Genomic DNA, 20015 nt, shown 5'->3' with positions numbered 1-20015 from the left:
GGGCAGCTGACAGAGAAGAGTGGTGAATGTTCAGCCCTCTTTGGTGCTGTTTATCTGCTTTCTCAGGCTTTGGTGTGCTTGAATTATCTTGCCATCACAATGGCTGTCCAGGCACAAAGAGCATTATCTTATAGTGGCACGTATCAGAAATTATATCTGTTTCTATACAGGAAGGGGTGCTTGCTGTTCCACTGAGAGCTCTGTATTTAATGCAGAAATAATGCTCAGCACGTCTACGTTAATGAATGAGTTTTGCAACATGGTGCTTTTTAACTTTTACAACTTGGTGATTGTCCAACAGATTAAAATATTTTGCCAAAAACCAGGACTCGGTCAAATCATGTGGGCCCTCCATCCAGCCTTGTTTTACATTTTTAGTGTTTGGAAGATGACAGCTTCGTGGTGGAAACAACTCATCCCAATAGGAGAAAGCATTTTTATGGATTATTTGCAGTGTGTTTGACTGCCAGGAAAAACTTTAAAAGTGGGATTTAATTCAAGGAATGAGTTTAAATTCATATGGCATATTTTCCTCCTCCTCCTCTTCCTGTGGGAGTATTCAGTATTCTGCCATGGCAGGGAACTGCATTTAGGATATTAATGAGTGTATTTTACCCTAGTCCAGTTGTGTGCCTTATTATCTCATCTCTTGGAAACAATACTGAAGTTTACTGTCTTGTGAACATTGAAAAGCACTGACATGACAGAGTCTGAGGAGAGAAAAAAATCCCAGGCTTCTTCCCAACAGTACTGTGCATCCCTAAATTCCCTACTACTACGAAGTGGATTGAGAAAACTCCATGTGGTTATTATTATTATTACAAAAATTCTTCAGGGTTGGTATCGAATTTATTGCACCTACAGTGTTTTAGAAGAAGAAGATTAACTGGGTATCGTGCACATACCATCTAACATTTACTACTAAAGTTTTTAACATTTCAAAAGCAAAGACAGACTTTGTACTCTGAATTCCATAATGGAGAACAACTGTTTAAAATTTCGTACTAAATTGATACCTCAGCTGTTAATTACTGGCTAAGCACCATTTCCAAAGAATGGAGTCTATTATTAATATATTCAACAGCATTAAGAGACATGGTGATAATGACCTAATGAAACCAGATAAGCAGTGGAGCAGGAGATTGTCCTGTAAATAGCTGTGGTGCTTACACATGTTTGCTGTGTGCTCTGCCACACTACCTGAAATCCTGGATAATCTCACACAGGCTTAGGGAGCCACAGAGGAACTGGCAAATTTTCATATAACACACCATGTGTGAGCACGGGATAAACTCACTAAATGTTTTTGTGCCGTGCTTGAAGGCTTCAGACAGAGCTGTTACCTACTGAAACATCAGCAGGCTCCTGGCTGACAGTGCCACTGGGGCTTTGTGGTGCTGGGAGTTTATTTTATTAACTCTGGCACAGCATTGTCCCTGAAACAGTCATTTTACACAGGAAATAGGGCATTTTATGAGACCCCAGTTTCTTACGGGTCTGTATCATGACGTACATTATCTGTGTGCATAGATGTGTATGAGATGTAATTTAATAATATATCTTAGCTAAAGTAGCCCTTTCTTCGCCAAAAACTGAGTTTTAAAAGTGCTTAACTTGAGGAAGGTGTTTCAATGCCATTAGCAGGGATGTAATGTTCAAAATGAGTGTTTGGCTTAACTTTCACCCAACCACTGCATTTCTGTCGAAGCTGGAAAACTTTCTGTTGACTTCAAAGTAGGTCTGATATCTGAAAGAACAGTCACAAGTCGTGCAGATGAAACTTCTGAATGGCTCATTTGCCCTTAAAATACTTTTAATGGCAAACACGGTATTTTGGAATTATATGGATGTCTTGTAGTTGGTAAAACTTTCACTAGACCCAGCAATACAAAGCCTGCCGAGTATAAATACATGCCAATTATTAAAGTATGTTGAGACTTGGAGCCAAGCACAGGCCTGAGAATGTGAACACTCTTATCAACTGAATTGTGTGGTGTTGTTCCAGTTGACAAAGCTCTGCTATCTTGTGTCCCACACAGCGTTTTTGGGGATATTTTAGAATCAATGACTTCCTTCAGCCTCGGGAGGCACCTCCATGGCTGGAGCAGACCTTCCCCTCCACTGTTTGCCAAAGGGGGCAAAGGGCTCTCCCAAGAAGTCAGCCCTTGCTGATTACAAAATCCGATGTGATTCATTGCCTGTCTATCAGGATCTTATTTTAAATCACAATGATTCATAGAGAGCAACGCCTACATTTTATATAATGAGATAGTTTTACAATACTGCCAGCACAAGTCAGGGATGTGCTGTTTGTTTCTGCTTTCCTCAAATCCCTCAAAACCAACAGGAGCCACAGCTCAGTTCCACTGAGGCAAGGAGGCACATTGTAAATGCCAATTTATGGTCTTTGCCCATTAGAATCCTACAGAGGTGTATTCTGATTTTATATTACCAACCAGATGATACCTTATTTTTCAGATTTTCATGCTTCTGGAGGTGTATTTTTTTTTTTTCTGTTCAAAGAAACGAAATAACAATCATTTCTATTTTGAAGAGTGGGAGGGATTTTTAAGACATTTTCAAACAAAAGGCATTGGAAAAGAAGTCTTTCATCAGGGTTACTTTTAGTTTCAGTACATGGTGCCTCACAAAGCATGACTGCAACTAGGAAAGTGCAGTTTTTCTGCTCAGGGGTTTCTAAAAGCAGTTTGAGGATCATTTCCCACAAACTCTGAATCTGATTTAACAGAGCAGAAGGGATCTCCTCAGCTCAGTGTTCTGCCACTGCTGTGACTGCAGCACAACACTTCTATTTCTTTTGTAGGCAGACTTTTACCACCAGGAGCCCAACACTGTCACTTCCAGAAATTTGTAGTTAAGCTCTCCATGATTTTGAGGTGCTGTTCCTTTTAAATCTGACCTACCCACCCGTGAGTTTTTCGGATTATAAATCAATATTTCTTATATAGACATTTCCCATCGTCCAATGTTCTCAATTTCTATTTAAGCTACTTGAGCACAGCCTTGCAATCAGTTTCCTTTGTACCCTGAAGTTTCATGGATTTCTATCCAGTATCAGAATGCAACAGAGCCTACATTAACGAATTAAAATAGGATGGTAGAATTTGTAGCGTATCTGAGTAGCCTGTGGCATTTTTGAACTTGTTTCTCATTTGCAATTATATTTACAAGGGTTTATGTTGCTGCAAGGGTATAAAACGTTGCTGTTCTAAATAACCCAGGCCATTTTGTGTGAATTCCATCGAATAGAAAATATATTTAACACTAAACAGCTCTATTATTCCCTGAATGGGCTTTCCTTCCTTGTTTCTATTAACAACTACCTCTTAAACATTGTGGTAAATTTTATGGACTGTGCTTTTAGTGAGCACAGCTTGTAGTTATAATTCAGCTATAGGAATAAAATACATTTCCTACTGATTTATGAGTTGCTTTTTTTTGGTCTTTCCAAGTGTTTGGATTTATACAGTTTCTCCTGGTGTTTTACTGTGCAGCCTTGCTGAGAGGATGAATGGGTTGCCTCCCCCTTTACCTTTCATTTGGCTTTTTGAAGGCTGTGGTTGTCACTGGGCTCTTGCAAATGGCCCTTGCACTGGGATTTCTGGGCCAACCAGCCTTCAGCCCTGGTCAGACTGGGAGATGAGACAGAAATGGGCATCTCCCAGCAGTGTTTGAGGGTGTTTCTGGGTTTGCTGTCACACCTTGAACATTCCACTCGGCCCCAGGTCGCTGCTTTTCCTTTTGCTCTCAGAATTTGGGCCCTGTGCTGGTTCTGCAGGTTGGGAGAGTGGGTGGAAGAGGAGCCTTTCCTAAGCTCCTACCCCTCCTACTCAGTGATTAACCCTTGAGGTGTGCCCTGGCTGCCCTGCTGGGACAAGCCCCTCTCTCTGCTCAAAGGCTGACAAATCCGTTTGGGCCAGAGCCACTCCACTCGTGTTATACAGAGCCTTTACTCCATCCTTTCCAAAGTGCCTTCTCTACCTGGCATCTTTTTGGTGTTGTCAGGTGGACATGGTAATTTTTGGGCCATTTTCAGATGGCCTCAGAGCTGGACCTGAGGAAAAGAATAGAAAATGTAATCTCTTGCCTTGATGTGCTTGGAGTCAGCAGTGCTTTTAAAGTCGTCTGTGTTAAAAGTTGTCTTTATCAGTCGTTTGTGAACTCATGTTTTCACTAAGTCACTTTATTGTGGAGCTGATTTTGACACTCAACATTTCCTAGAGATACTGGGTACTTTTTTTGTTCTCACAGCTAGATTAACATGCAGGGAACTTTAGTTTTGAGTTCTTTAATTGAAACAAATCCATTAAAATTTCGTTCTTCTGCTCTGTAGTGAGGTCAGTTTTCATTCCAGTAAATGTTTTTGATAAATTCATGCTTGAAAAGAAAATGACCAGGTCTGGTGAGGCAGTGGTGCCCCCAGGAGAGTGCCTGGCTCCAGGCTGGCTGCAGAGGTGCTCTTGTCCATCCCCAACACAGTCCCAGAAGTGCTGAAAGGCAACACTGAGGCTTCAAAACCACTTTGAATTCACAACAAAAATTTATCAATACTTACTCTATCCATTGGCTGGACCCTTTTCCCACATCCATAGGGGTTTCTAATGTGTCACTTGTTTGGGAAATGCCTGCTTTGGATAACTGTTTTCATCCTACCGATATTGTTGTTCAGTGTGCTTGTTCATCAGCACATCACTGAAACATTTTCTGCCCTGAATCCTAACAATGTTTTGAGTGTGTGCAAGGATAAAAAGAAAAAGAAATCTTTATATCTCTCCTTCTAAACAATAGAAGTTCTGTCATGGAACTTCTAAAGCAAGGCTCTATAGGGTTTTTTGCTGTTACTTTGCTTTTCCTGCTGCAGTTGGCAGAGTACTGATTTTGTCAAACACAGAATTGGGGGCATCAGCCACCCAGGCTCTTTGTCTGTCCTTTTTTTTCTTGTTTGTTTGTTTAGGAGCATCACTGGCTGTGCCAGCAGAGTTCTTGGAAAGAGGGTTTTTTTTAGTTATGTTGTGCTCCCTCTGCTGACTCTGCAGCAACAGGACACAGAGAGGTTCGGGTCCTGTGCCGGGAAACGGGGGGAATATCAGGAATCTGCCGGCCGGGAAGGTGTGAAACAGCAGTGGGCAACAGCTTTGAGTCATTGTTTGAGATACAAAAAAATTCACATCGTTTGGTTTATCCAAAAGAAAATCATCTCTTTGTTATGCAAGTGTTGTCTGTTGGATAAAGTCCATTATAATGACAGTTGCTATTAGTGAAAAATATGTAATTTTCATTATTGAGGAAGGTATCTCCTAAAGATTTAAAGCTTAGAGTTCCAAGGTACTCTGGCATAACCAGGAATACTAAAAATCTGTGGAGTAATCCCACACCTGCTGGAGAGGAGAGATGTTTTATTGATAACACAGAGAATGGAGGGGATGAAGATAACTTTCTTTCACTGGACAAACAGAGAAGTGAGACAAAAACCTGGTTGTTTGTTTTTTGGTTTTTTTTTTTTTTTTGGCCAGGAAAAAGCAAATGCAGTAAGATGTGATTTTCTCTCAATAACCTGAATTTCAGTGAACAGGACAAGGTGATGCCATTTTTCCCAGTCTCACTAGAACTGAAGCCCAGCTCCGCCTTCCAGGGCCATCAGCTAATCCCTCTCTGAAGGCAGTGGATCCCCAGCCCCTGTGCCTCACGTCTGGGACCTGAGAGCAGCACTGGTAAAATGCTGGCTTGAGCTGCCTGACCATTGCCACACAGAATTTCTGTGTCAGAGGCAATGAGAGAACTGAGTTATTGGAAGGGGAATGCAAGTGGGTTATCACAACACTGGCTGCTCTCTTTGTAGTCCTTCTGCAGCCTTCTCCTCTAAAAGATCAGGGAAGGTCTCTAACTCAGTGGATGTGCTGCCATCACTTAGGGGAGATGTGTTTTTGCAAGGCACACATAAAATGTTTTGTTGTTCTTCCAAATAGATAAATAAATTGAATATGGGGATATCAAGCTGCCCCCTCACTATCTCTAAATTCTTCCTAAAAGCTGAGAATGACTGTGTGATCTTAACCAACTTACCTAGGATGTTATTTCACAGAGGGCCTGAGCTGCCTTAATGAAATTAATTGGCAAAGCTCACACTAAGTTCTGCAGGAATTGCATATGAGTTTACTTGACAAACTCCAGCACATTTATACATGAGAGGAAATCCAAACTATTCCATGGAATTCGTTTTCATTAAGAAAAAACCACAGCATTATTTAGATCGTGTATCTATATTTATACCTGTTCGTGTCATGTCATTATACCTGCCTTGATTTTAATAATGTTTCAAAGCTGAGAGGCTTTATCTATTTGTTTTTTCCTTCTGATTTTCTGTAACTCCTGCGAGGCTGGGATGTTCTGCTTGCTTCATTAAATACCTGCAGGGTCGTATTTTGGTAGTTTTGTCTGGAAAGAGCGTGTCTAGAATGCAGCACAACAGGCCCTTCAGGTTACCTGAGCACAGGTAGTGTTTATGGTAAAGACCAGCTCGTGATCCAGGATGTTTTCCATACCTTGGTAATCTCCTATGTTATATTTTATGTTTTCCTAGTAGGAAAAGCGCAGGGAATATCTGTCTGAGGAACTGGAAAGCAGATCAGTTAGGGGATGAAGTGATGAATGAGATGAGATTCCTGCCTATCAGCAGCACAACAACCAAGGGTGGCTGTGCCAGAAGAGTTCCATGCCTTTGGTCCCTTGCACATAACCCTGAGCAGTTCTGCAGGAGATTAAACAGAGAGAAGGCACTTGGAGCAGCCAGCTCCATATCTCAGTATTAAATGTTATCTCAGCAGCATTATCTCCTTCGCTCCTGCTCTTTTGGAGGATGAAATGTCAGAGCTCCTCCATCTGACTCTGTGAATAGCATCTCTGCTGCTGTTCTGCACAGCCTCTTGCTGGCTGAGAACCATTTTTGCACAGGAAAATCTTCTAGATCAGATAAAAACTTACAGATCTGCTACCTGGGTGCCACAAAAGCACCTGTGAGTGTTATGAAAGCAGTCTTTAATCTGTTCCTTGGACTCGTCTATTGGATTTTTTTAATCCTGGTTGCTGTTTTTTGGTTCTTTTAAAGACATGAGAAGACTACAATTAGTTGGGTTTGGGTTTTGGGTTTTTTTTTTTTTTCCAGAGGGAAATGTTGTCATTCCTCTTTCCTGGGGAGAAAAACAGACAAAGTACACAGCAAAAATCAAGTGAAGCTATGTGCAAAATAGAAGTATTTGTAAAATAACCATTAAACATAGGAACAGTCTTCACATTTTGGTTTTGAATAGTGCAAGAGTAAAACTAGCATGGAACATGTTTCCTTCATTTTAGTATTTCTAATATGAACTCATCTGAAAATTGAAATTCATTGGAAAATTTTGTTAAATTGAACAAGATATCCATAATTTGCTTAAGTCACGATTGGAACTTTAAAACTGTAATGAAATGCTTTGTGTTTTATACCCAGAACCTGAGCAAACCTGGACATTCTCATCATTCAGAAGTGGTTATGAACAATATTACTCTGGGATCTAACGAGTCATGGGATGTTAACCTCTGGAAGGGGTGGAGTTGATTGGCTTTTGACTAAAGATTTGTAAATGGCTGCTGGCTCCAGCTTTTATTGCCTCACGGCAGAAATACGAGCAGGATAAAGCAGAATTGCTCTGTGACCTGCAGTAGCTGATAGGTGCAGCCACAATTCCCTGGGTTTTCTCTTCAGTGTAATCTTGGCATTTGTATTTCCTCTGCTCTCAGCGCATAGAGCATGTGTGTGATTCGGATAGACATGCAGAAGAAAACAATTAGTAGGGAAGAAGCAGCATGTGTGAAACCAGATCCCTTCTATTCAGTGATGCTTTAAACAGCAGGTTACTCTTTAATTACTTAATTTTCTTTTGTTTCTTCTAAAACATAATAAAAATCTAAACCATCACAGTTCTAGGCTAGAAATACTTTTACCATGAAACCACTGCAGCTTTTTTTGGTAGACTTTGCTGAAGTGATTTGGCTGTGCTGACTGGGAAACAAGATTTCTGATAAGGAATTACCACAGCCTCCTAGATTTTGGAGCTTGTGCATGCCGAGCCAGACCTCTGGACTCACCTGCTTATCTGAGGCTTTCCAAGCTGTAAGACATCTACATAGGGAAGTTCATGCACACACACTGGCCTGTAACAACACAAGAGTTTCACAGAATCACTCATGTTCTACATCATCGACTTCTCCAGAACATCCCAGCCATGGACTGAGTGTGATGTGAAATCCAGCTCAGCTGTAACTTGCTGTTCAGCTCACGGGTTTGCAAACTGAAGCCTTTGAACTCGAAAGGACAAAGTGAGTGATAAGGCCTTGAGATTGTGAGAATATTTTTCAGAGGTTTGATGGAGGATGCAAGAAAACTGTTAATTTTCCAGTGAGATCAGCGGCAGGTGACTGAGTTCATCTCTACTCAGTGAGTGACCCGAGCTTGTCCTTGCCTTTAAGCAGGTACTGAAGCCTCTCTGGATGCTTCTCCAGAGCAGGGAGGTGTCTGTGCAAGGGCAGCTCTGGGGGTAGGTCCTCCTGCCCTGTGATGATTTGGTTTCCTGCAGTTATTCCTTGTCCACACAGCAACCTCGTGGGTGCCCCTGAGTGTGTGAGTCCTGGGAATTCCCCGGGATGAACCTGGGCTGTGACTGGGAATGTGCCTGTGGCCATCCTTCCTCCTCACCCTTTAGGCAGAGCTCCAGTAGAACTCTTGATGGCACTTGCCTAAGGGGATATAAACCAATTAAATGTTAGATGTCTCTTGATTTTTTATTAGTTTAAAGATGTGTGTGGTCATTACCAGCAATGGGCTCTTCAGAAGGAGCCTGTTGTGGTTTATTGCTTCGTTTGGAAATCTGTTTTGGGGAGACAGCTCCCAGTGTTGATGCCAGGGATTTGCACTTCGTGCTCACAGAAAAATTCATAGAATCAGAGAATCTCCTGAGCTGGAAGGGACCTTCAAGGGTCAGAGTCCAGCCCCTGGCCCTGCACAGACACCCCAGCAACCCCACCCTGGGCATCCCTGGCAGCGTTGTCCAAAGGCTCCTGGAGCTCTGGCAGCCTCGGGGCCGGGACCATTCCCTGGGGAGCCTGGGCAGTGCTCATGATTTGAGCACTGGACTTGAAACTTGACCATTTGGAAGACAGCACACAACACCAAGGTACTCTGACAAGCTGTCATGTGTTTTCCCCAGAGAACTGTCACTTGTGGCAATTAGGAATCCTGGTGTTTCCATGTAGAGGATGACAGGGTAACATCCTTAATACCCCATCCAGTGGGACAGGGGGGTGGCTGGGATGCAGCAGCACCACTTTGTTCCCACTGCAGTGAGAATCTCTCATCTCAAATTTAAGAATTAAAAAGATCCCTTGCAACCTTTGTTGTCAACATTCAAGGCAGAAGAACTGAAGGGTTGTTCTGGGAGTCCTAAAAAGGGGAAGAATGATGGTGACATTCCTGAGGGAAAGCAGAGTGCAACCATTTCTAGCCACTGGCACTTGAGCAGAGCTGAAGGGAAGCGCAGGCACAGCTTCACTTACCTGTCAAAACATGGGATGAGCTCCAAATTCTGGAGCACCTCTGTTCCAATATCTTCCTTTTTCAACAGCACGTCTGGCAGTGTGACAGAGTAGTTTTGATTCAAAGCAGATCAAATCAAAGTTTCTGTTATCTAGAGGTTAAAGGCCACTTACTTGATTGGGTCTAAAGTCCACATTAAACAGCCAAAGTGACCAAGCTATTTTAGTTTTGAAACATCTCTTCTATTTTTAGGTTAGAATGTTCTTTTTATAAATAGTGGAAAATTAAACACAGACCCTGCTTATAAAACAGTCTTTGCACTTGCTGTAACTTACAAACTTTTTCATAGTTGAAATATGTCTAAATTAAGGATTTTGGTTCAGCTATTGGTCAGAAGAGGACTTGGAAAAACATTTCATCTCTCAATCTAAATTCACTCAATTTGCAGAAGATTTTTGCAGATTTAAGTTTCCTATTTGTTTACTGCTTTCAAGATTTGCATCAATATATATGGAATTTGAAGAGTCATAATTTACATTTCCTTGATCGTTGGGTTTAAGACTGGGGTTAAACTTTTGGCAAACTCGAATGAGCAAAGATTTCAAATATTTCTGGTTATTTGGAGGAAAACCACCACTATTTAATACCAGCTACTTTGGGGTTTTTCCTTAATATAAAAATCCTTGAGATTTTCAGGCACTTGGGAAGAATGATGATTAGAATTCACAAAACTGAGAATTATTTCTGGAAGACCTCTAATTTTATTCATATGCATGCTATGAAGAGATGCAGTTAAAGTTTGCCTCTCAGCCCTCTGGCCGTGGCACACTTGGACCTCAGCTTGAGCCTGAGCACACTGGAGATAAAAACTCCTTTTGAAATGTCTCTTTCTTGTTGTTGTTTGCAGGGATTACAATGGTTGACACAGAAATGCCGTTTTGGCCCATGAATTTTGGAATTAGCCCCGTGGATCTGTCAGCCATGGATGATCACACACATTCCTTTGACATCAAGCCCTTCACCACTGTTGACTTCTCGAGCATTTCCTCACCGCACTATGAAGATCTTCCTCTTGCCAGAAGTGATCAGTCAGGCCTGGATTATAAATATGATATCAAGCTCCAGGACTGCCAAAGTAAGCTTTTCCTTTTTTTGAAGCATCTCCTTCGTGTCCTCGCTTCCTCCATCCCCTGGCACATGTGCTAGCAGCAAATGGATTTAGAGGAATTCAGATCTCCTGTGTCGGCAGAGATGTCCTTGCAGGGCAGGCAGAAAAGAGAGAATACCCATAGCAGACCTTCCCCCTTCCAGAGCAGCAGCTGGGGTTTAGGAAAGGCATCATAAAGTACCCAGAATTACACTTTATTAGGCACATGGAGCCCTCCATTGTCTCCTATTCCTGTACCTTGTGAGCAGCTTGTCCTTTGAAGCTCAGTGCACACCATGCAGAATAAATCCCCTGGATGTTCAGGAATGCCCAGCATACAGAGCATATTAATTATTAATATGTGCAGCCTTTAAATTCCAAACAGCCTAAGAAGCCGATGGTGTAGAAATATTGGCTGCCCCTGAGTCACAGCATTGTTACAACTCCTATCACTGCTCCTGGATTATTTACTTGCTATGAAACATGCTGCTCTTTCACCCCTTACACTGAAAAAATTACACTAAATCCTCCTTTTAAGAAAGGAAGTGACCTATTCCTAAATAAATTGTTACTGCATTCCTGCTCAGAGTAGGAATGTGAGGTTGCTGTGCCTGGAACTCTTTTAAGGATCCACTTCTGCTTAGATCTGACATCACTTTTATTTGTAGTAATCTGTACAGGAGTTCTTTCAGGGAATTCTTGCTGGGAAAACTGTGGTGTTAAATTTTGGTTGTACAGTGAAGCAGGTGCCGTGTATCTCTGCATTACTACTGTAATAAAGGAATGGACATTTTTTCCAGCTAGTAATTTATTTTTCTTTTGTTTAATTAGAAATATTCATAACATTTTAATGCCAAGTAGTTTTAAAGAGTGCAGTAGAGTTTAGATGGCATAAATCCTCCTCATCTTTACTTAGATAATTTCTTCCCAGTTTATTTAGGAATAAATCTTTCTAGTTTGTATAGTGTAGCCAATCTGGAAAAATAAAAATACCTTTTTTAATACTCCGTCTGTTTCATCATTCCTGACGTAATGTAACTATCAAATTTCAGCTTCTTCTATGGCCAGTGATGATTGATTCAAAGACATCATATTTACTTGTTTGAGCTCATTCAGTATTAGAAATTGCTCTCTTAATTAGAAACTTTCAGAAGAGCAAATTTATCTCTAATCTTCATCCCAGGTTGAACAGTTGTCCCCAGGAGAGAGCTGAGTTTCTTGAAATATCCAATATTATTTTATCACACATATATATATATAATTTAATAATATATTATTCCATATATAGCTCTATTAGACACTTGAATATTTTTTAAGCCAGATTAGTCACTCCAGCCCATCTCCATGTAGGAGTTTTTCAACACTTTAAAGATAGAGTAAAGCCTGAGTTCTCCATACATTAATTTTTAATATCCATCTTCAAACCATTCCACACTACAGAGCTGAAAGCTGGATCTGTAATACAATTTCTCCATCAGAATCTGCCCCTTCCAGCTTTTCCAGCCAGTGAAGTGCAGCTTCCAGCTCCCATCCCTTTGCAGCCTTTGTCTGCTGCTGGCTTTGCCGTGGAGCAGACCTGGGAATCCCATCCCAACTTGACTGGGATGCCTTGTGATCGTTCCTTGCTGCTTCCTCCATGTATTTCCTTGGAGTTCATCATTGAACTCTTCTCTGTGCACAGATGCCATCAAAATGGAGCCTCCTTCCCCTCCCTATTTCTCAGAGAAGGTTCAGTTGTACAACAAACCTCACGAGGAGTCGTCCAGCTCGCTGATGGCCATCGAGTGCCGCGTGTGCGGGGACAAGGCCTCTGGCTTCCACTACGGGGTGCATGCCTGTGAGGGCTGCAAGGTAAGATGCTGTTTTCATCTAAATAATCACTTGGTAAAAAATCCCCCCTTTGTGCTTTTTTTTGGGAAAAAAAACCCAAAACAAAACAGTAAAAGTTTCAGGTCTTTGCGTAAATTTTTCCCGCGTGTAATTTATGACTTAATAAGCGGGAGTTTTTTAAAGTGTAGCTTGCTTTTTTCTTGTTGGTGTTATTGATCTACTCCCAATTTTTTGTGCATTTTTTCTCCTTCTTTCAATCATGCAAGCGTATTTCGTTCCTGCTGTCTTGGAGGTCATGTGTAGAAAAATCTGAATTCTTAGAACGCAGCAAGAGCAAACTCATGCCCAGCTCCAAGGCTCTGAGCAATTTAAAACTCAGGCTCTGTTATTCTGCTTGATTCGAGTTTCTTTACCCAATTTATACATTTTGGGTGACTACAGAGAAGTCTAATGGTATTAAGAATGTGGATTTCTGCTTTAAAGCTTCCCTGACTTTTTAATCTCAGTGATATTTAGTGCTCATAACATGTTAAAGGACAAATGAATGGTGTAAACATTGCAGTCCTCAAGAATGAGAGAAGAAATGTCAGAGAATTAAATTATTAATAATTCATTGAGTTCAAAGAAAATCATTAGAGTTTAATGTGAAATTCCCATCTTCTCCATTTGCAATATCTTGAGGAAAATAACTTAAAGGAAAGAACCAATCCAGAGCTTAACCCAGCAGTGAATTAGGAACACACATAAAGCAATAAGTATGAAGTAGATTCCTCAAATTACAGTTACTTATATAAATAAAAGTTGGCATTATGCTTTTCCTGTTATTATTCCCTGTGAGGAAAAAAATCATTTTTACAAGGAAAAAATGGTGATAACTCCATACAAGCTTTAATAATTGATTATGACTGACCCGAAAAAGCATCTTTAAACTGTAAAAAGAGAAATAACCTACAGCCTTTTTCATTTACTAGAGTTGAAACTGCTGCTGGCAGAATTTTTGGTTTGTCATGGTTAACAACAAATTTTCTACGTTGATAGTGAACTTTAAATTTTGAAAATGTCGTGTTTGGTTCATAATAATTGTCCCATGAGCAGTGGCACAAACGGAGTTTCGCTTCCTTTGGAGTTGTGCACTCACCTTACATCCCAAATATCCTTTAAACCCCACTGATTCCCTAAAGCTTCTCCAGCTTTTTGAGAATTTTACCCCTTTATCAAAGGGAGTTGGAAACAATTGATAAGAGCAGAACAGGAGCAGAGAGGGTGGTCCCAGGAGCTTTGCTTCCTTTGGGAATCCCTCTGATCCGGGTCAGGGTGGGCACAGAGAGGTGCCCTGGATGGGTGGAGCAGGGCCAGGATGGCACTGCCAGTTTCTTGCATCCTTTTCCATATTTTTCTGTTTTCTCCAGGGCTTTTTTCGAAGAACAATCAGGTTAAAGCTAATTTATGACAGATGTGATCTAAACTGCCGGATCCACAAGAAAAGCAGGAATAAATGTCAGTACTGCAGGTTCCAGAAGTGCCTCGCTGTTGGAATGTCACATAATGGTAAGTGCACGTAGAGTTGAAATCAGTAATGGCTCAGCTGAAAAAGAACGTGGAACAGCAACACAGTCACTGAATGTGCTCAAATGCCCACAGTCTTCAGTTTCTTTACAGCAGGCAGTTTAGAAATCCACGACAGAGAGATTGCCCTGACTTTAGGAGCCTCTCTGTGACTGGAGATTGCTGTAACATGAAAACCAGAGAGGTGGAGATTTGCTGGCTGTAATACAAAATGTAACATGTGAGTCGGTTTAATCTCTGTCATTCCTGCTCGTTGGTAGCTCCTCCTGAATAATATTCCCTCTGTAATTGCTATTTTTCACTTCATCATCTTATTTTCTGACCAGACCCTTTTTTTTTGCCTGCTGGAGCTCAAGATGCCTTTCCTGAAAGCCAAAAACATAATTATGAAGGCTGGGTTAGAGAATGTGCTGAAGCTTTGTGAATAACAGCAACTTGAATTTGCTGCATAGGTCACTTACCAAGGGCTGTTAGTATGACTGAGTTAGCACTTCTCACACTAAAACACAACGTGTTTGAAATTAATTGGCCCAAATTGTACACTTCTAAAAATCTCTATCCTCCTCCTTCCTAGAACACCCACATCTGGGGTTGCCTTCTTTACCATAAGTAATGGCAGGAAGAATATCACAGTGCTGCTCTCTCGCATAGCATTCAGAAGAAAGTCCCTCTGAACTTTAAAATTAACAGAGCAATTCATGTGGAAATACTTATGAATGTTTGGACAGAAAGACATAATGAAGATTCTTTGTTGCCTTGCTTTGGCAAAGCTGAGTAAAAACAGGAATTAAATGTCATAACATAGAGACTTATGTAATTCTAAGGGTAAAGAATTGCAAACATGACTGGGAAAATAATTTCTCTGTGGTTTTTTTAGAACTTTCATTATTTTCAGTATAAAAAATGAGTGTGCTGTCCCCAAGAGGAAAGCTGGACTGTGGTTTGCAAAGTTAACACATGCACTGAATGTAAATTGGTATGGGAAATGTTTTGCTAGTAGAAAATATGGTTTTCAAATTCCTGGGATGCAACAGTAACACTTAAAAATAAATCTAATTTTGAAATGCTACTGTGGGTATTTTTATAGTAATCCAGGAGGGTTTATTATTATTATTTTCAGGGTGTGTGCCAGAGTCTCCCCTGGCCTGGCAACACAGCTCCCAGTTGTGTCAGTGGGATCCATGGGCAGCTCCATCAGGAAGGAGATGGCCCAGACCATTCTCTCTGGCCTATAACATATAGAACAGCTTTAAAATTATCATTTCACCATCATTTGTCCCTCTTCAGCCACTGCTCAGGCAGAAGCTGTGGCACCAACAAGGTTATGGGAGTCAGGGGCAGGCAGGAAAAGGGCAAAGCCATTTGCCCCAGGGCTCCAAGGAACATTTTCCTTTGCTCCAACCAGGAGTTCTCCCAACAAGAAGTCAGTGTTTCTATTCAAGTATTGCCTTCTACACTGCCTTTTTCTTTTTGCCCACTCTGGTTACATTGCATTGCACAAAACACCCTCATTCCTTCATCATTTATAGACAGATTTTTAAAAAGAGCTGAATTTCACCTTTGAGGGCCCAGAAGCATAAAGAAATGCAACACTGGATGTGCTCAATGACACTGAGACACATTTTTATGTTACATCTACAGATTACACTTCAGCCACTCGGGCAGGGAAATTATCTGAATGTTAAATGCTTTGGAGCAGAATGTGGGTTATTTGTGCCTGAGGGTTCCAGTCTGTGCCTGGCCTTGTGTAGATGTATTATTGCAAAATGATCAGGACAAAAGGGGGACTGCAAGGAGACACTCAGCAGCTACAGCCACATTTTTTCACGTATAAATGCTACATACCACTTGGCTAAAGGTTAAAAAAGACAGTGGTGTTCTCATGCTTGGAATATTGTTTTCCTTTCCTTCCCTAGCCACAGTGCTGCTCTGGGTTTAACCCTGAGTTGTGCAGATTGGGTTCTGAAGCGCCACTGAGGAGAAGCCTGGTTCTTTTGGTTTGAAAATGTCATTTATTTTGTTCTCTCCTGCTAAAAGTCCTGCTTGTATTACCCCAGCTACTGTAATGGAAAGAAGGGAACACATGGCAATATGTCTTTATCATCAGTGCCAGGAGCAGGGGATTGCTCAATCTGGGCATGTGGCTCCAGTAAAGTCAGACAGGTATCCACCCCAGCTTTACCCTGTGTTTTCTAATGTAAGAAACTGTATTTATGGGCTGCTTGGGGTCTCCTTCATGCTCAGAAATTATCCTGACCATCAGAAGAGTGGTGTCCTACAGGACAGTCTATAAACAATCATCTTTTTTATATTTAACTTCTCCAAGCAGTAAAATCTGGGGTGAGGATAAATATTGTAGTTTTTCCACAGGAAGCCAAAGGATAGGATGCAGCATGTAGTGACTGACTGCATTCACTGTTGGCTTTCTGCTCCTGACATTTGGAGAATCCTGCAAAGGCAAGGGAAAGGAAGAACTGCCGAAGGAAAGGGAGAGATCCCACATTCCAGCTGCAGGCTGCTGCCCAAACTTGCAGAGTCTGGGATTACTGGGGAAGAAGCTGCCACCTGAACCCCTTCCACCTTCTCAGCACCAGCAGCCAGCCAGGTTTCCAGAGCTCTTCCACCACCCCCCAGGCTTTTCCCTGCCCTTCCCGCCCCTACTGATCCCCTTCCCAGGCTCTCCTTTTCCCAGCCTAACCTTTCTAAGTGTCATCATCAGCCCCTTCTTCTCCTCTCATCCAAAATCCCACTTCCCCAATTCCTCACAGAAATCTCCCACTGCTTGACCTCTCCCTGATTTTTGTCTCAGTCCCCTGAAAATGACAGTGACAATGGTTTTTCCAAAAGGAAACTACTAGGCTCGTCCCACAAAATTGATTTTGCCCCCAGTTTTGCCTGCAATGCTAATAAGCATTGAACAGAATCTGCTGGAACTAATATCCCATTTATAAAATCTGTTCTAAACCTGAACAAATAAATCCTATGTCTATGAAATTGTAAGATAGGAATGCTTGATTCACAACTCTCCTTGTTGTTAACGAATCGTTGTATTTAAAATATACTTTATAATGAGATGTTATATTTGAAATGCAGCATTTGAGTGCTGATCACCTTTTCTTTTGGTGGAATGGAGTCCTCTGCCAGTGGGATTCCAGATTCTGAGCCTGCTTTTGCAAACCTCAGCTCTCAGGAACAGGCCCACAACAGAATCATTTCCTGCTGGTGTTCAGTATAATTTAATTTAAAGAGCACCCAAAGAAATGTGAAATATTCATCATGTGTCACTCAGAGACTGAGTTTGCTGAAAGAGAAATGGAGTTCAGTCATTAAAATATACAACTTTGTTTCTGCAGCCATGAAATAAGACAACTGATGGATAAATATAATAATATATTAAAAATGGGGAGGGGGGGATGTGTTCTGGCATAATTATTTATTCTTGGAAAAAAGTGTCCTGTTTGCCCATCAACACACATCCCAGTAAAATCATCTCTATATGATCTTAGCAGCACTTTTCCTTTATCCAAGGAATACACTAATCACTGAAAAAATATTCATGATATTTTTATTTGCCCCTAGGGCCAAAATGCAAACCTTGATTTCTTCCTTCCGTTTTTTGTTTTGATGCTCTTTTGTTCTGTTTTGTTTCCATAAAGCAAAATAAATTCTGTTTATTGAAATATCATGTGATAAATCAGTCTTGATTTTGATGGCTCATTATCCAGTCAGTCCCCATATGAATAAACAGTGTCTTGGATGGGAAGTACATGGACAGAAAAGCAGGAGGTTCAGAGGAGATTTGGTATTGTGCAATTTTGAGCTCCAATGATGAGGTAGAACCATTTCCTGGTCTTCAAATACATAGAGCTACCATGAGGAACTCAGCCTTTTCCAGCTTTTTATTCCTTGTACAACCTTCTTCCCCATTCCTTAATTCTTATGGTAACATTTTCCAGCACTTGCTGTGCTAAATTCTGCTGAGCCGTTCAGGAATTTATTCCTGCAAGGCATGTGAGTGTTTTGTTTCCAAACAAATGAAGAATCTGAGATCCACATGGTGATTTGCCCAAAACAATACAAGGCTCAATGGTGGTTCCTACCCTCAGCCAACAGAACTTTAATATCTTAAATATTCTTTACATTTTATGTAGATTGGAGGTGGAACCAGGGGGTTTCACCAACAGCTGACAGCAGGTTTGCATTTCTAAGCAGGGTATTTTAATGGTATTGTTTGGGCACAGAGATGATTTCCTCTTTGAGATTTGTTTGTTTACATTTCTTTAAAGATCTTCAGCTGTTTTGCCTGAATTACCAGAGAAACCCCTCTTTCCTTGCTTGCTTAACCCTGTTTTAACACAAGCTTCAGCAGCCCACACCGAAAGGCGACAGAAGACTCAAATGTGCTTTGTGAGGTGCAACTGCAGGTGCAGAAAGGTGGCAGAAAACCTGTTCAAATGTGCTTTTTGAGGTGTAACCCTTGTGCTGTTCCTCAGCCATCAGGTTTGGGCGGATGCCGCAGGCGGAGAAGGAGAAGCTCCTGGCAGAGATCTCCAGCGACATCGACCAGTTAAACCCCGAATCCGCCGACCTGCGGGCGCTGGCCAAGCACTTGTACGACTCCTACATCAAGTCCTTCCCTCTGACCAAAGCCAAGGCAAGGGCCATCCTGACAGGAAAGACGACAGACAAATCAGTCAGTTCCCTCTTCTCTTTGTTTCTTCCTTTCTTCTGTGTAAATGATTTACCAAGTTGACAACGCAGCTCTTGGAAAAAAAAAAAACGAAAAAACACCAAACTAAAAAAAACCCCCACTTTGCTGTTGGCAGTTACATATTTCAAGCTGTGTTTGAAACACAGGAAATGTTTTTAGATAGAATAAGTAAACATTATTTGAAAAAACTCCAAGTTCACCTAATAAAATACTTGAAACCGGTACAAGAATTTGAAGGTCATCTTAACCTTTTTGTATTCTCTGATCCTCTCTTCCCGTTTTCCTTCTCTTTGCCCAGAGGTTATCTCCCACACTATCTGTTTAAGGTGTCTTTCTAGCTGTCTGGAATTGCCTGCTGTCCTATTCCAGCATCCCTACCACAGTGTGTTACCAGCACTGGCTGTTCCCTAAGGAATATTCCTTTTCATAAGGAATATTCCTTTTCCTAAGTGGCAAACGATTCCAGCCCCAGCACAGCCACCAGGCTGAACTGTGATGCTCATTCTTATGATGCTCTGATGACTTCCTGCTTTTAACTGGGTTATCTCAGGTCAGATCAGTGCCCTGTGTTGGTGCAGTTGGAATTTTAGGAGGATGGACAGGAAGAAGTAAGGAATGGTGATAAGTGTGTTTGTGGGTTGCCTTGCAAACTTCACCTGCAATGCATCACAATCTTCTGTATCAGTGAGAGGAGGATAAATAATGTCTGACCATTTCGGTAGGTTTTAAATTTGGACAGTATTTTAATACCTAAAGAACAAAATAGTTTGCCAAAACCTACAACTCTTAGTTAGATGTTATTTTCTAGAATCATTGGCAGAAATTTTACTGTCAGGATTACAACGGAGACTGTATTTCATTTTCCTTAATAATTTCAAAGACAGCAAAGAACATGGAGGTATTTCAGGCTCCAGAAAGGTGTTTCTTCCTTTCCTTAAAGGCAATTAAAATAATAATTTCAGTGTTGTGCAGCAATTGGTTGTATCCTTTACATAAAAACTTTAGATGTGGTGGGCACTGACAATGTGGGTAACTTTTCAGCATGGAATATATAAAATTTGAATCAGCAAAGTTTATTTATTCTGCAGAAACTGATGTGCAACCTGGTCATGTCTGAAAGTTCCACCACTGCAATTCTCGCCCAGTAAATGTGTAATTACATCAACTACATT

At 41.2% G+C, this 20015-nt stretch overlaps 1 protein-coding gene across 4 annotated transcripts in view; it reads left to right on the top strand.

Annotated features, from left to right (window-relative positions):
* The window catches only part of PPARG (peroxisome proliferator activated receptor gamma), a 51634-nt gene that overhangs the window by 21398 nt on the left and 10221 nt on the right, over nt 1-20015 (top strand). For all 4 annotated transcript variants that reach the window (XM_042026716.1, XM_042026715.1, XM_042026717.1 and 1 more), the window contains exons 2-5: nt 10497-10724; nt 12418-12587; nt 13976-14114; nt 18626-18825. In XM_042026716.1, coding sequence (XP_041882650.1) covers nt 10505-10724; nt 12418-12587; nt 13976-14114; nt 18626-18825 — 729 coding nt within the window. In that variant the 5' untranslated portion in view covers nt 10497-10504. The remainder of the gene's footprint in view (nt 1-10496; nt 10725-12417; nt 12588-13975; nt 14115-18625; nt 18826-20015) is intronic.

This window comes from Corvus kubaryi, unplaced genomic scaffold (genome assembly GCF_017639235.1).
Source record: "Corvus kubaryi isolate FWS band 111438036 unplaced genomic scaffold, C.kubaryi_AGA036_p1.0 37285, whole genome shotgun sequence".
Lineage (NCBI taxonomy): Eukaryota > Metazoa > Chordata > Aves > Passeriformes > Corvidae > Corvus > Corvus kubaryi.
The sequence above is the reverse complement of the archived record's forward strand: the minus strand, read 5'-3'. Positions and strand labels throughout refer to the sequence as shown.